The 16,553-nt window shown below is 44.6% G+C and overlaps 1 protein-coding gene across 1 annotated transcript in view; it reads right to left on the bottom strand.

The window, feature by feature from the left end:
* Positions 1 to 6,678: 6,678 nt before the first annotated feature.
* ATP13A4 (ATPase 13A4) overlaps positions 6,679 to 16,553 on the bottom strand; it is a 39,153-nt gene continuing 29,278 nt past the window's right edge. The window contains exons 21-31 of the mRNA XM_032193270.1: positions 16,291 to 16,364; positions 15,558 to 15,637; positions 15,156 to 15,198; positions 14,128 to 14,237; positions 12,794 to 12,890; positions 11,984 to 12,056; positions 11,261 to 11,435; positions 10,605 to 10,819; positions 9,302 to 9,390; positions 7,592 to 7,672; positions 6,679 to 7,120 (exon numbers count right to left, since the gene is read on the bottom strand). Coding sequence (XP_032049161.1) covers positions 6,899 to 7,120; positions 7,592 to 7,672; positions 9,302 to 9,390; positions 10,605 to 10,819; positions 11,261 to 11,435; positions 11,984 to 12,056; positions 12,794 to 12,890; positions 14,128 to 14,237; positions 15,156 to 15,198; positions 15,558 to 15,637; positions 16,291 to 16,364 — 1,259 coding nt within the window. The 3' untranslated portion in view covers positions 6,679 to 6,898. The remainder of the gene's footprint in view (positions 7,121 to 7,591; positions 7,673 to 9,301; positions 9,391 to 10,604; positions 10,820 to 11,260; positions 11,436 to 11,983; positions 12,057 to 12,793; positions 12,891 to 14,127; positions 14,238 to 15,155; positions 15,199 to 15,557; positions 15,638 to 16,290; positions 16,365 to 16,553) is intronic.

Raw genomic sequence — 16,553 nt, 5'->3', positions numbered from 1 at the left:
AAACGCTAATATCTGAGGAACTGTGTAGTGCTGGCACCTTGGCCTTTCACGAGGTCTATCTGTGTCCTCTATGACCTTCTTGTGGCGAAAGGCTTGTACACAAAGAGGTAATGTGCAACCACTGCAGGCAGGTGGTTGCTTAACACCAGCCAGTGCATCCTGTAAGTCTCCAGGGGAAGGGAACTCATGTGAGGCATCATTAGCAGGGTGGTTTCATTAGTTCTCTATTTCAATCACCTGGGGTATCTTATTTACATCAGTATGATCCAGTCTCTGGACTGGATTCTCAGCAGTCCCCTCGTGTGGGGCAGCAGGCTGCCCACCACTAGTGCTCCCCAAAGAGCTCCCCAAGCTGGGTGGGACACCTCCACCCCCAGTCCCACCAGGCTGTGGTGCCAGCAACTTAAATGTGAAAAAGAGTGGCTTAGGGAATTAGAGACTTGGAGGATTACAGGCCAGCCAGCCCAACTTGAACACACAGAAAGCTGCGAGCAAAAATTCTTAACCAGTTTGTACTTAGCTAGGGGATAGTGAAATGATAAGGAGCAGCTAACATGGATCTGTCAGAGGAAGATCCTATCAAACCAATCTCATTTCCTCCCTGACAGGGAGATGCTCCAGGGAATAAGAGAGAAGCAGCTAATGTGGCATATTTAGACTTCAGTAAGGCTTCTGATAGAGCTCCTCAAGAGATATGAGGATACTGGGAAATAGGATCCTTTCATGATGGGCTGAAGGGTTGAACTCAAAGTAGCTGTCAGCGGTTTGCTGTCCATCTCAGGGGAACCCAAAATATTCATGTTTTTGATAGCAGCCTGGATAATAGGACAGAGAAGGCAACCAAAATGTGTTGATGACACTGAGCTGGTAGAAGCATCTGCTTTAGAGGAAAGAAACAACGCAGTATGATTTGGGCATGTTAGCCATATGGAGTCACCATATGAAATTCAGTAAAATGCTGCACTCAGTAGCTGGAGGAAAAATGTACAAAAGAAATGGGGAGGTGGTGTAAGTGTATGCCAGGGCAGGAGGTGTAGCTAACGATGGCTGAGTATCCCCTTGCCAAAATTGTGACTGTCATTCTGAGTCACAGATACAGGAGGGCGGTGAGATCCGTGAGACAGGAGGAAATTATTCCACTTGACTTGGTGTTAGCAAGGTCTTGGCTAGAGTTCAGGCTCTAGGAAGGTGTGAGCTAAATGGAAGGAGTGAAAATGGTAAGACGATTAAAAGTTGGGAAAACACGACCCACAAGGAAGTGTTGAATAACTGAGTTTGTTTAAACTAGAAAAGAAAAAGGCTGAACTGAAACACAGAAATTTCTGTAGTACAGAAAAGAAGACAGTCAACCATATTTTTAATCCTATTTTTGTCAGAGACCAGGAGAAACCAGGCTAATTTCTTGTTAGAGTAAACAATTAGATTTTTTGAGTTAGGTTAGATATTTAGGAGGATTTTCTAAATTAAAAGGTATTCAAATACTCAAACAGGCTACCCAGGGCAAAAGAAATCTTGTCACTGCTTTAAGGAAAAACAGGACAAAATTTGCCGACGGTGATCTAAGGACAGGTCTTGCCTCAGAGGCAGGAGATGTGCAAAGTAACCATGTCAGGTCCCACTGTGTGATCTCTGCAGGATCCCCCTGAGGGGGAGATGTGCCCCCTGCACACACCAGGAAGAAAATTTGCTCTAAAGTACATCACTCACCAGCAAAGCAAGCAAAGCATGCAGATGGGCTGAAAGAACATAAAACCCCGCAATGCAAGGGAGCAGCTTCGTCTGCTGACAGTGGCCCTGTCATGTAGGGCCAAAGGGCCTCGTCATGCTCAGGCCGAAGGGCAGGATGCCATTACTGTCCGCACAAGCCCTGTGGACTCTGTGGGGCCGTCCTCACATCCTGCTCTGTGCTGGGACAGGATGGTGTTGGGACCCTTGGCAGGGAAGCAGAGTCTGGACAGTGATGAGACCTCTTCATGGTGACAAGCGCTGCGTGGCTGGAGGGCTAGGAAGTTTGTATTGCCTTGGCCTGCTGCCCAGCCCCGAGTCTGTCCTGCTGGCAGATGACGGGGAGCATGGCACGTTGCCTTGCCCTGGGAGAGCTGGATGGATGAGGCCCCTTCCCTCTGTCTGTTCACCCAACACAAGCACCCTCTGAGCCCTTCACCTACCAGGATGATTGCTTTTGCACTCTATTTCACAGGAGAACAATCAAGACAAACCCGAGTCCCAGCATACCTGAAAGCCTTTCTCTTTCCCTTCTGGTAGGGCTGCCCAGGGCAGTGGTAGGGTGGCCCACTTTCCAGGAAGATCTCGTTGTTCCCATGGCTATTCCCAAGGAATCTCTGTCAGGCAGTGCTGCCCAGCTGGGACCCTCAGCATCAGCACCTCAGGGCGCTGAATACGTGTGTCCCCACAGAAGGTGGTGGCACATGCCCAAGGCAGCACCACAGAAGGGCTCTCCAAGAAGCCCTGGGCACTTTGTGTGTGGTTCCTGCAGCTGGAGCTAAAACACAACGCTGTCTTGCCCAGATTCCTTGTTGGTTATCTGCTCACCCCACCTGGCTACCTGGCTGGCTTTTGTGGAGGAGGCAGACTGCAGTGCTCTGGGGGGGGCAGCTTGGCTCTGGTGGGTCTCTGCCTTGACTTTTGCAGGCACTAAGGATGGATGGCAGTCGGGTGTTTCAGACAGCAAGAGAAGGGCAACAAGGGTATGGTGAGAGACCTGGAGAGCTTGTTCAGAGCTCTGCCTCTGCAACCATTTCCCTGAGATGCCTGGCAAGGGCCCTCGTTTCGCAGAGGGGGTTACACCGGCAAGCATTTATGACCTTCCTAACTGACAAGCCCAACCAGAAGGCTGGGCCCACAGCTTTGCTGGACTGCAACAGAGAAGGAGACCCTTCTGGAGGGCAATCCAGAGCTCTCCAGTTCAACTCCAGCCTTGCAAAGCTCCTGGAGACACACAGCTCCAGGCCCTTTCCAGCTGCTTAGTCAGGCACAGGGGATCTTGGCAGCTCCTGAGAGAGGCAAATCCGCAGGACAAAGAGCTTGACACCCAGAGCCACACCACAGGGCAGGAGGAAGCCCAGAAAGAAAGACAGGAGGGGCGTGCTGGGGCTTGTCTGCCTTTTCCATCCTCTCACATTTTGCAGTTTGAACCCTCCTTCTTGGTGCACAGCATGTCCCACCTTACTGCTGTTCAGGTTCTTTTTCTCCTTTGTGCACTCATTAAAGCTCTATTTTTGCCCAAGGACCATGTGTCCATTCAACTGTAAGGAAACGTGAAGCTGTAGCCATGCCAAAAGATTCTGGTGCTGTATAAAGAAACCAGCAGGTAATGTACAGAAGGCAGTAAAACAGCACCCTCTGTCCCCAAAGAAGAAAAAAAAAAAAAAAAAAAAAAAAAAAAAAAAAAAAAAGAGAGAGAGAGATTTATAACTAAATTGATATTTATTTCAGCAGATAAGTCAGGCTGTATTTAGAGTAATCTGTAGAGTTAATCAAGCACAAAATATTCCATTCAAATAAGCAATCTCCTCTCCCTAGAAGTTTAAAAGGCAGCTACAACAAGCATGTAAAATCTCTGCCTTGTAACAACCTGGCATGTTCTCCAGCACTCACAGTCCACACAACTGAACACATGCCAGTAACCAGCTGCTCATTCCAGCTGCCTTCCTGGGACATTCTCCATTTTTCCTGAGTTTCCTGTCAGTGACCCAGGCCCATTCCCTGTGGCCCATCTTCCAGGCAGAGGAAGACAATCATCAGCCCATGGCATTGCCGATGTCCCCAGACTTTGGAGACAGCACCATGGTGCCCGCAGCCCCGCAGAGGCACCCTCCATCACCAGGATGTGGCCACCAAAACTGGTGTGGAAGGTTCGACGTGTCCTTATGCTGTTCCCTGGACCGTATACTTGCCTGACCTCACTGACAACCCAGTCACTGGGGCAGCACAACTGGTCCAGTTGGTGAATGCCTACCCTGCTTGCATCCTTGGAACCAAGCCACGGGCTGGCATGCCCGCATTCCTTCTGTATATATGGAGAGGGTGGGATGCAGTGAACTCTGTGCAGCGGCAATCAGGAGGATGAGCAGGGCTGGGGGCACCGTGCAGGGAGGAGAGGGGAGCCAGTGGTGCCCAGGGGTGCTGCTGTTAGGGCCGATAAAGAGCCTGGCTGCTGGCCACTGGGCCGGGGAATACAGGCTGGCGAGACCCAGTTTAGATGTTACAATAAAGAGTAATGAGTTTAAATTCAGTTGTTGGCATCAGACACCTGCACTATATGGCAAGAGAGTTCTTTGCTTCCTTTCCTTGACCTGGCTGCTATAGGTACCTTGTGCCTTGTTTTCCTCGTTGATTCTTGGCAGATACTTGGTTTCCACAGTCCTCTTCATAATCCTCCTGAAGACCTGTGATGTGCATCAAGTTCCTTAGGAGAAAGGTGCTACCTGAGTGGAAAACCGGTGTGTCTCGTAAAAGGTTTTGACGTGTTAATGTTATTGCACACCTACAACTGTTATTGGTGATGGTCTGCATCTTTTAGAATGGGCTTTGTTCCTCCTTTGCTTGTGTGTGCTGACAAGTGGGCTGGGATCTGGCATGCTGAGTAGTAGACAGAAACCGTGGTGATTGTATCAAAATAAACAAGTAACAAATAAAAGAAAGTAGAGCACACACACACACACAAATATCTTTATTAACTAGGACGATTGTATTTCAAAAGAAAAATCAAATTTTGAAATCAGCTGTTAAGAGTGGCTGCATGGCTCCATGGATTGGCTGGGCTCCAGGGAGCCTGCCCTTTGCTTTAGTTTAAGAGAGCTAACCAGGATGGACAGTGCCTGCTGGCAAAGATCACTGGGGTCTGTCCAACCAGTGCCTGCTGCCAGTCACAAGAGGAGAAAGTGAGCTTGGAGCTTTGATCCTCCAGGGGATTTTTCATCTGTGTTCAGATAGCTTAGACTGCAGACAGGGACTGTCAAAGCCACATCCAGGGCTGTCAATCTGTGTCTGCCCTTATGCAGCCCCAGAATTTGCAAAAAAAAAGAGACTATCCCAGCAGGGGGATGTGGACTGGGAGCTCTGATGTCCCCCCAGAGGTGAGTGAGCAGATGGGGGCTTTGATATGTGTGTATGAGCAGCTCTCTGCAGCAATGATGTGCATAACACATCACCTGTCTCCTGACTGCCATGGAGTTAAGCTGTGTAAGCAGTTCAGTGCAGTGGTGACAGACCACATAGCTCTGCTGATCAAACTGTGGCTGATGCGAGTGAGGGAAGATGATAAAATATTCCCCACTACAGCTGGAGACACTGGACTTGCACAGGAGCAAAAGATTGACATCTTAAAGACTGGCGTAGGTTAAATGTCACCTAGCATCTTTATTCTGTTTCCTTGCAGGTAAGACTGTATTTCAGCAGTAGGCAAGCAGGTCTTTATCTTGTCGACCCTACAAACTCCATAGGTTTGCCAAAGTTGACACTTCTATACTATTACCAATTGTGACATAAATATTTGCCTAGTCTGCAGCCTACTGCAGCTGGCACTTTGTTATATGCAGCAACATATTTCTTGTGTGAGGGAGCTCATAAATAGGACAGTGAATTTGGTCTCTGAGGAAATTATTACTGTACCCCAAACAGCGGATGGCGGGAATAACTCCACTAAGCTGCACTCATGCTTTCTCCTGAAACTGCAAGTAGTGCACAGAGCAAGAGATAAAACCTCTAGCTTTTACCTACCACTGGGATTTGTTGCAAAGAGGGAATGCTTCTTAACTTTGGAGAGATATTCACGAACAAATGCAAACCACTTCTGGTTTGTGTCAAGTTATGTGGCCTTGTGGGAGGTATTTACCATTAGGTAAACTGCAGTAGGTTAGGAGGTATTTAACCCATCTACTTTTGTCGAAGTTGTCTAAAATGGGGAAATAAATGCTCTGAGTCAAATAAATGCTTTATTCAAGTTGAAACACTTTTTCTTTTTAGAAAAATAATATTAGTTATTTTTTATGCATGCTAAACTCTTTTCAAACACAGTTCTGATAGACAAGTTGAATAAAAACAATGCATAATCTCCAGTGATTGCTTTTAGTTTTCCAGCACTACTTTAAAAGACCAAAGGAGTCTCTACCATGTTTTCCAATCTGCCCAATTCTTTGAGTTTCTGTGGCAATGCAAGACCAGTTTAGCATTAGATTGTGGGAATATACAATCTCCTGTGTTGAAGTGATCAGAAAATGCTTCTCGACCCTACCCAGGAAATGCATGGGCAAGCTACAGCTGTGAAAAACAAATTGTGCAGTCAGTTGGAGGGGAAAACTTCCCCACGCACATCTTATCCAAAGAATGAACTGTCCTTCTTGGTCCTAAGCCTCACTGACTGATGTCATGTTGTACCCAGCTGTGGGCAGAGTTGTCAAATGTCCTAAGCAGGAAGTCAGCCTAGCATCACAGGGCTAAGAAAATACATGCTGGTGGGAACTGATTGTTTTTGTTGGATAAACCTTGCAGAAATGCTTGGTGCTGTTGCATTTACATACTGCAGAAGTTCAGCACAACGAGAAAAGCATCCCTGAAAGACACCACCGCGTAACGCAGCTCATAAGAAGAATGCAGCAATGGTGTTTCAACCATGAACACTTTGACAGTCTTCAACTGGCTGCTCCATTTACAGCTGGCCATTCCTATGTGGGTGAAGGGAGAGAAGATAACAGTGTTATGGCTTCATGCTACTAGCCAGCTTTTCTGCTTCTGGTTGATTAAAAAATGAGCCAGGCCCAGATAGGCTTAGAATGGGGGGTAGCAGTGGGTCAATCCTTCCTCTTTTCTTACGTCTCTGAGATAGTCCTTCTATAGCCAATGGCAACTGTCCTCGATGTGTCCTCCACAGTTTCCTTCAGAGTGTGTCCTCATTGCTGTCAAATGTTGGATTGCTATGGCCTCCCATATTTTCATCTACTGATATTGCCACGGAATCTGAGAAGAAGGTTTCATTCAGAGGTGGCCAGGATGAGTCCTGCTCTAACACCCGCTGCAGCCTCTTGTAATGGCTCTTTGAGTGGTACCGGAAAGTCTTTTTCAGCAGCAGCCACAAGGCTCTGTTCTCAATGACACCTTCCTGTAAAAGAAAGAGCAAAAAGGAAAATTTTGGAGGACTCAGCAGGTTTTCCTCTTCATCCACAGGACACAGGGCAAGTAGTGGAGACCTAGATCTCCCACAATCTCCTGTTCATCCACATCCCTCACAAAGCCTGTTACTGAGGGCTTCTCATACCAGCTCTACCAGACCTCGACACCAGAAAGATTCTGCAGGATTTGAGTAGAAAACACTGAAAGACTCCTCATCTTTCAGTGACTTGGGACAGGGTCTGATACATTCCATTCACTGGGAAAGAAAATGTAGTTGGGCCTGGCATTCCTTACATCCAATCACTCAGATGTGGGGATCAGAAGAGAGGAGGTGTAAGGCAGCAGCAAAAGTTTTACTGGATATTCCCCAACTGGACTGAGAAGGATGGAGAAAGGGTGGGACCTGACCCTGCTGTCTTCCCAAATAGTGTGACAGGTACATTCAAAGAAGCACACTCACCTCAACAAGAAAGGACACAGCGAGTGTGACCGCAAGCATTATCACCATGGAGATCCGCCAGCTGGTGGGGGTGCAAACAAGCTGGGAAGAAAGCAGAAGCCAGTAAGCAATGTGTGCACACTAGGCACTGGTGGGAGCTTGTGTCATCAACAGACAGAATCCCACACTGGCTGTGCATTGCTGACAAACCAATGTTGCCACTTATCCTGAGGAATTACTGATAAAGAAACATTTAAACTTATGACCCGGCAGAGAAAACCGTACTCCAGAACAGCAGCAGTAAATCTAAATGTTTCCTTTCTTCCTAATATCAAAATTAGTTCCAAGTATTTCAAATTCCAAGCCCAGTTCCAGCTTCCCATAGCTGGCAGCAATGGTTTTCTGGCTGTCGCTCAACTTATTTTGGAGATGCAGCTCAGATCCAAAATTTGGATCAGCAGTTTCTTCAGGGCTAGGTTACTGCGGTTTCTTATTGCCACTCCCTCCTTCTGACTTCTCAGTAAATCCAGTGCAAGCCCCCCAGATTTGCAGTTCTCCCCAAAGGCATTTTAGCCCCTCATGGCTGCAGTGCTAACACTGTCCTGTGCCACCACAGCCCACAAACAGGACTAAGACTTGCTTTCAAGTGCCATCTCGTGGCAGAGTCTTTAACTGGGTGTGCCTGCTCAGCCTCTGCTCTAAACTGTTAACAAGGTGAGGCAGCTGTGCTTGGCTGCTTGGTGTTCAAAATCCAAGTATGTTATTCTCATCTGTGTTTCTGTTTCTTTCATTATTTCAATTTCTAAATCCACCTGCCAGCTCTTATATAAAGATACAGGAGTGGAAGCAGCATCGGGTTCAGTACCTGTTATCCAAAGCCATCACGCTTCATCGCTCTGTTAACATATGTAGTAAAAAAAATAGCTGTGTATTTCTTTTGTTGTTTTGTTCTCATGACTCCTAGTACAAGGTTGTGAGACAATCACAGCAGAGGATATTAACATCTTCCTTACAACTTCCAGCCTTAACGTATTAATGGCTGGGTCCACTAACAATGCTGTCCTACAGCCCATGTAGATCTTACCCTTCCCTTGCACTTCTCCTAGAATGAATTTGCACAAGGCAACTCCCAGCTTGTGTTCTGCCAGACTAAATAAACCAAGCCCTACTGGTATTTACCAAGACAAATCCTCAGCCATGACAGCCTCACTAGTCTTTCTCTACAGCTGTTCCAAACCCAAATGCTGCTTTAGGAAATTACAGGCTGTCTGACATTTAGACAGGGAGCCTGAAAATGTTGGGGAGTGAGTACTGAAGATTGCTGAGAATGCTGAATTTTCAAGAGGATCTGTGTGCAGCACAGGCTGAGAATCTGAACTGCATGGTATTTTAGTTTAAAGCTGCAGGCCCTAGCTCCTTTCTTCTGGCTTCACAGCTATCAAGCCACAACATACCAATCATGGTACGTTTAGCAATGTCGTCCCTTGCTGCATGCACAATTCACTGAAACAATCAAACTGAGGTATAGCTGTCCAGTTGTCAGAATGCACAGATCTTGTTTGTTAAATATCCTAATAGTTGTGGAGCTACAATGTCTCCAGAAGGTTCTTCAATCCCATCACCTAAAATCCATCTCTTTAAACCTGATTTGTCATCAGAGGTGCCAAACATTCCTGCAAAAATCTGTGCCTTTTGTTAAAAACAGTCACAGTGCAGTGGAACAATACTCACATCCATCTTAGAGTAGAGATCATCAATATCAGCAAACACCAGAAAGAGGCAAACACCCAGCTGCCCCATGAGCACCAGGATGAACACATCTGAAGGAACAAGAACAAGCAAATAAAACCACAGGTATATGAGCACTCTCAGCTGCTTGCCTTTACTACAGAAGATTGTAACCATAATTTTCCATGTTAAACACTCAAAAAAAATCTATTAGATAGCAAAGAATTTTCAGCAAAAGAAAAAATGAACAGAGTAAAGCCCCAGCTTCACTCAGTCAAGCAGATATATATTAGGCCGGTATGAGCCTATATGAGCTCATATGAGCCTATATGAGCACACATAGATTTAAAATGCCAAAAGAGTATTTTGATCATTTGATCTGACCTCTCACACTGAGAAGCCAGAGAACTTTTCAGCAAGTCTCACACCAAGCTCATTATCTCCTGTCATTCAGAAAGAAGTCTAGGATGTAGTCTTGCTCTTGTCGATATAATTAGGAGCTCTGCCCTCCATTTTAATAATATCATGACTTCACTCTTGATCAGGATCTAAAAAGTCTGAGTAATTGAGAATTTACCCTCTCTCCCCCCCAAGGCAAATATTGCAATAATATGCAAATTATATTTTTCTCCAGCTGGCATGTGCCAGACTTCACCCTCTATCCACTCACTCAAGTTTTGCCCAAGACTGATGACATTTCTGCTACCTGGGAGGAAGGTCCCCTCCTCACTATTACTGAACCTAAACATCCAAGCCATGAACCCTACAGCATTAAATTAGTTCTTTAGCACAAAAGAACTGAACAGAGCTTTGCCTGAGAGACAGCTGCAGGATTGTCCCACAGACAAAAATAATAGCCCTCCTATGCCATGCAGCGACTTCTAGAACTTCAAAATCATGTGCTGACCTTCCATTCATATCAGTCTCTCAGAGGCAGAAAAGACCTACTAGACTTCATTAGTTTGTTCTAATGTAACATGACTGCCTTAACTACCATGATGCTTCTGCAAGCCAACTCCACCAATTTTTATCAAACAGTGGAGTTTTTTTCAGAAACCCAAATGTCTGGGCCAATTTTTTAGCAGCACAGAAGCACAAAAAGTGGGCCCAGCTCAGAGAGCTGCTGATTAAAGGATGCCACTGAGACTAAAGCTTCCAAAAGCTGACCTTTAGTCATTTAGGGATCCACTATTGGGTTCCTACTTTTTTGGCTGGCATCACTTTGGTCAAGTTTTAACTTTGTCCTAGTGAATTGACTTTGTGAGCTGACCAACTCACAGATCCCTCCCACCCTTCCCACACTTACAGTTTGTGTAGATGGGTTTCCTGAAAGGCCTTCCCTTGGAAAACACTAGAGCAACAATGAGGCAGTTGATGGTACTCAGTAGCCACACTGTGGTGTTTTCATAGCTCTTGTAGCCATCGTCTGCTTCATTAGGGGCTCCATCTCCCATCCCATGGAGGCCCAGGCTGGAAACAGAGGACGAATTCTCCATGTGGCTGTCCACTGAGAGGCAGGCGCTGTAAAAAAGCATCACTCTGGTTAGCGAATGATCTCTGTCCTAGCCATTTCACCTGGCCACTATCAGGCATTCTTCCTCATCATCATGATTTGCTCCCGCTGTCACAAGGATGTAGGTTGTTGGCAGTGCCCCCAGTCTTACCCACTGAACGTGGCAAAGCCTAAGTTCAAACCTACATGGATACTCTGGTCTTCCCCACGATCTATTACTCTTCTTAGTGCTCATCAGAAGTGTTCTTACCACTAGCACCAGGCTATACTTTTTGGAGAGGTTAGGGACCTGCAGACACCACTGCTTACTCTGTTAGTAGCTGGTGGGGAAGCAGAGGGTCTGCTTGCAGCTGCTCACCCACACTATAGTCAAGCTGATCAATAGTATCATGCAGCCCTGTCTCTCTATGTCTGCCCTGTGCCACCCAAGTCCCAAGAAGGGGACCTACCTGTGTATATCAGTCCTTGAATACCAGGGCTGCTTCTGGACCATCAGAAATCCAAAAATTTGCATGCTGAGGCTGAAGAGGATGTTAAGTACGACAGAGAGCAGCAATGGGGGTGAGATGAGTTGGCTAGGAGGCCTGTAGGGAACCAGCTTTGGGTAGGCTTCTGTGAAACTCACTGAAACATGTACAGGTATGTTTACTAGTGTGTCCAAAATACCAGCAGTGCTGCTGTGTATTACTGACTGCTATCAACGGCCAGCACTTTTACATTCTGTAATGTTCACTATAGCACATATAAATTTTATATCAAGTACAAAATACAGAATTATTTTCTTACAAATTCTTATTGGCCACAGAATGGGTTAATTAATGCCATCTGTCTATCATGAGGCATTTTTCAAAAACAAATGTTAGATTTTATTTTATTTGGCTACTGTCAGGCCCAATGCTATAAGGATATGCCCCGGCTCTCCTGTTCTTTCAGTCACTTGTCAAATCTGGCTTGGGATTTTTGTTTTCTTATGCTCAGCAACTGCACCACTACATGTTACCCATTTCAGAGCTTTCTCTTCTCAAACAAAATGCCTTATTTACTTATCTAAAAGTGCAGTAGTCTATGTAGTCTCCTTCCATCCTTTCTGTACATAGGATTATGCATTTCCAAGCAGGTTAAAAATATGTGAGATCCATTCCCTTAATACAGAGGATGACTAAGGGGCTTACTTGTCACACCAATTACAGTGGTAATAGCCAGATCTTGGAACAAAAATTGGTAATTCCCAAAGGTGTTTAGTTGCTGAAAAGAGGAACACAAAGAAAAAACATTACAAATCAGACATTTGCTGTCGGCTTGTTTATATCATCTCCAGAAAGCCGTATTATTTTCACGGAACTAATGCTCTGCTGTTTGTTCTGAAATTCCAAGAGTATGCTACTGAGCAGATAAAGGGACTGCACAATCCACCACCCTGCCAATAGATTCATCATCACGAGGACTGCAGTGAATGCACTCATTTTGTGCATTGTTTGGACTAATGACACTCCCAGTTGACTCAGTGCGATAAAGACACCTCTTTGAAGAGACACATCCTTTCTCAGTGCTGGGTGACTTCTGAACTGAAGCCCTCCTCTCTAGTTGGGAAGGAGCCATGTAAAAGTGGTTTAAGGCATTCCAGGGGATTTTGCTTACTGTCAAGCTAATTCATGCTTTAAATGCTGAGTAAATTGCAACAGCATATGCTTATGCCAGATTCTCCCTTTTCACAGACATATGTCCTTATACGAAATACTGTTCAATATCTCAGCCTTCTTTTTGCCCAGAGCAGATCCTGAGCCCATAGGCTGGAGTTAATGAGAAGAATTCAGTTTTCAGATAAGTGTACAGAAGGACCAAAAGATCATGTTAGAGAAGTTTGCAGCTGAGGTAAACCTCTGTATCCTAGTTTTATTGTGGCTCTTATGCCATGCTTCTCTTACAAAGGAACAGTAGCTCATCCTGTTCTATTGAACAAGGCCCATATTCCCAAGACATACCCAGTACAGCAGGAGGACACCAAGGTACTGAATGGTGCTGTACAGTGCCATGTACTTGAACATGCAGAAGGAAGTGACCAGGGCAGCACGACCCTCCCTGTGTGCAGATAGGAATAAAGGGCAACAATTAGGTGATGATCTGCTCCTGTTGCCAGTCTTCTGAAAATGCAGTTGAAAACCAAGGCATTTGTCACAAGGACAGAAGACTCTACTGTTTTCTTTACTGGGAGGTGAAGTAAATAAAATCTGGCATGAACAAAAGTAAAATCTTCACGTGCAGAAATCTTGCAGCAAGCGAAACAGCTTGATTCCAGTAAACCATGTTCCCAACAATACAATTTACCCCAGCAAGTTTTCCTGCTGACACTAATAGCACAGATAACAATTCCACATGAGGAAAAGCATACAAAGGCAAGCACCTGCTCGGTGAGTTCAAAATGACAAGTCCTCTCTTCCTGCAGTGACCATGTAGTATCCAATGACAGTAAAAGACTCTTTCCAAGTCCTTCCCAGTTATTTATCTGGCAACTAAGCAAAATTGTGACCCTGGCCTTCTTCACAGCAATATTAAATACCTTTGGGATTTTAGAGGAAAACCCATGAGAATAAGGAAGACTCCTATCCAATGTTGTAGATTCCTCAGAAAACTGTGTTTAGTGGTTAAAGCAATGGACTAGGCTAGTTGTTGTGTCTACTCCTAGCTTCACCACAGCTCACAACATCAGCTAGAGGTATTCCTTCTCCGAGCTGCAGTTGGAGGAAGCTCTAGGAAGAGACTCCATGATGAAATAACCTGCAGACCCAATGCTAATGCTGTTCCTAATGAAGTTCATTCTCTAGACAGTGAATTCTTCCAACTCCTGATGTTCACTGCAACAAATGCTTAAGTTTGGCACAGCCCTGCTTCCTTCTACTTTCCTCAGTAAGAAGCAGAAAACTTACCTTTTTCAAAACTTAACTAAGGGAGTGGTACAACAGATGCTAATGTTTTGCTTGCATAGGATATTAGAAACACAGGCTAACAGTAGTGAATAGGTTGATATTGTGGACATTTGGTTCCGCTTATGTAGTATTGTTCATTTTGCATTTAAAATATTGCTAATAACAAAATGCTCAGCTGTAGTTGCCCTCCTCCGGTAGCTTTGAGGGGAAAGAATTAATTTATCTTAAAGGAATTTCAGACAGTAACTAAGCAAATGGTGATTTCCATGTCAAAGACATTTATTTTTCTCTCTATATATATGCTCTGGCCTAGTGGGAACAACTAACACTAATACTTGAAAGGAGTGGGGACTGTCTTCTTAATGTAACAGGAAACAAAAATCCATGCTTACCTGATTAGCTCTGGCACACATGCTATGCTGGGGGTTTGGGATGTGAAAGGTGAAGCTACAGATGCCTCCTGCTCTGACAGCGATATCCCTGCATGCGCCACTTTCAAAGCCTGAAAAGCATAGTCCTCTTCAGCACTTACAAGCCAGAAGGACACAGGAACTGACGTGTCAGCCAAGAAACGAGTTCTTATTACAGTATGTGTTCTGTGAACAGCAACCCCTTCTCACTCCCTGGTTGTGCTCCACCCAAAAGGTTTATCCAATAGGGTGTAGTTGGGGCATCAAGTGCAGAAGCAGTAAGGGGATGAGAGCATGATAAAGCCCATTTGCCACAGACCCCAGAGCCATCCACCACCAGCTGCAGAAGACGGGGTTGGCTGTGCCTCCTTTGTCAGATCTTCCATGCAGTCACATCTTAGGTAGAAGTCTAGCTTCTCTGCTTGCTTACCCTGGGAGAACCCTTGGGACTTTGTTTAAATGCAAGTGAGTGCTTCACTGCCAAGGTGGCATTGCTCCCACTGCCACAAGGATGTGTGAAGTCGTGGAGTGAACTGAACCTGCCAGCAAACCCAGAAGGTAGTTATGGATACCTCCTGAGCATGGATCATTCCTCTTGGGGAAAAAATAAAAAATAAAAAAAAATAAAAAAAAATCCTTGTCTTGCACTTCTAAAATATGCACTTACAACAGTCTTTTAGGGCTGTATGTTTCCCTGGGAAAAGTCCTCCTCACCCCTGTATCCCCTAGCCCCAAAACTGCAGGTGTTGACACAAAACCCAGTGGAGGATTTGGAGAATCTTCTGGTGGTTTTTGCGAAAGAAATCAATCAGTCCTCAACACTGCAGTTTGCAACGGTATCAATTCTTGCATGGTTAGAGGGGATCAGGCCTGAATCAATGCTAGTGGCAGGGAAATTGCTCTATAAATAAGCAGAGGGCTCCCATCTCCAGCATGTGCTCAGTTTGGGGTATTCTACTGGCACTGCATTCATTTTTAAAATAAATATATTGTAAAGAATTTTCACTTACCCCACAGTCATTGGCTCCATCTCCACACATGCCCACAAAGTAACTAAAAAAATAAAGAGACCTACAGTTCAGTGCTGGGAAAAATAAGACCTATAAACAGAAGGGAAGCAGAGCCTCCTCTTTTTGTGCAAGCCATGCCAGCTTCAAGTCCAGAAAGAGAAGAATGAAAGATGAATGTAGAAAACTCGGAATTATGAGAGTGTTAGGTATTTGTTTGCAAAACCAGCATGACACCAACAGTGTCTCTTCTTAAATAAGCTTGTGAAACTTAATTGCCAAGCTGTACTTTTGTAGAAGCTTCAGTTTTGTGTACTTCTAGGAAACACTATGTTAGAGAAAAGCTAGCTTTTTAAAAGTCTGGAAATTCATCACTTCCTAACTCAGTGCTTATTAAGAACTTACTCCAACTTTTGAAACTCTTCTACAAGGCTGGATTTCTGACCAGGAGACATTCTAGCAAAAACTGTTCCATTCAGCAGAAGCTGTAAGGAGAAAAAAAAAAAAAAAAAAAAAGAAAAAAAAAAGTGATTTTTTAAGCACTTGATGCAAGTCAGTGATTTTAGTGATAATCTGGAATAGAAACCACCAAAAAGTCATATTTCCAAACAACTGCTGCTAGACCACAAAGCAGGAAAGGTTGAGGATCAAAGATAAAAAGTATCTTGATTTGGAAAAATAACAATCACAACTCAGACATTAGACCTGGTGTGTCATTTATCAGATGAACACATATTACCAAGCAGAGATTTACTAGCAAATAATTCATGATACTATCCTTTCCATTAAACTGACAAATCATGCCAAATTGCACACTGTGTAATACCATTTTCTCCTTTTCTTCAACACCTGAGAGAAGCAGTTCTGTGCAAGGGCCAGACATATGGCCACAAATGTTTTAAGTCATGTCCTTACATTACAAGACCGGTCTGATCCTCTTGTGCAGGAAAAAAAACCAGGGATTTTCAAACCTTTCCCCACACATTAACATCAGAGATTCAACAAGCCCACAAGTTATTTCAGGCTTAGAGTTATTTCCAAAAGATGTCCTGATACAGATCTATTCAGCTAATGATATCAGGACAATTTGAATCTACTGATTGGCAAGCCTACCCCAATTAAATAATCCAGATCTTACCTTTGGAAGTAAGTGGCTGAAATGTTGTGCTATAATTTGGTAAGATTTTCCACTCATGGCAAAATGGTACTGGCCTGATCCCACTGCCAGCCTAATTCTTCTTTCAGTCTGACTGTTATCTTCCTGTAAAAAAAAAAAAAAAAAAAAAATCCAGAATTAGTGCTCTTCCTAAACCCTCAAAAGCTACCATGTGCTTTTATAGACAAAGAAAAGGACATCCCATGAAAAGGGCACTTGTGAAGACTCTGAGAGAGCTGGATTCA

Source organism: Aythya fuligula, chromosome 9 (genome assembly GCF_009819795.1).
Source record: "Aythya fuligula isolate bAytFul2 chromosome 9, bAytFul2.pri, whole genome shotgun sequence".
In the NCBI taxonomy this organism is placed as follows: Eukaryota; Metazoa; Chordata; class Aves; order Anseriformes; family Anatidae; genus Aythya; species Aythya fuligula.
The sequence above is the reverse complement of the archived record's forward strand: the minus strand, read 5'-3'. Positions and strand labels throughout refer to the sequence as shown.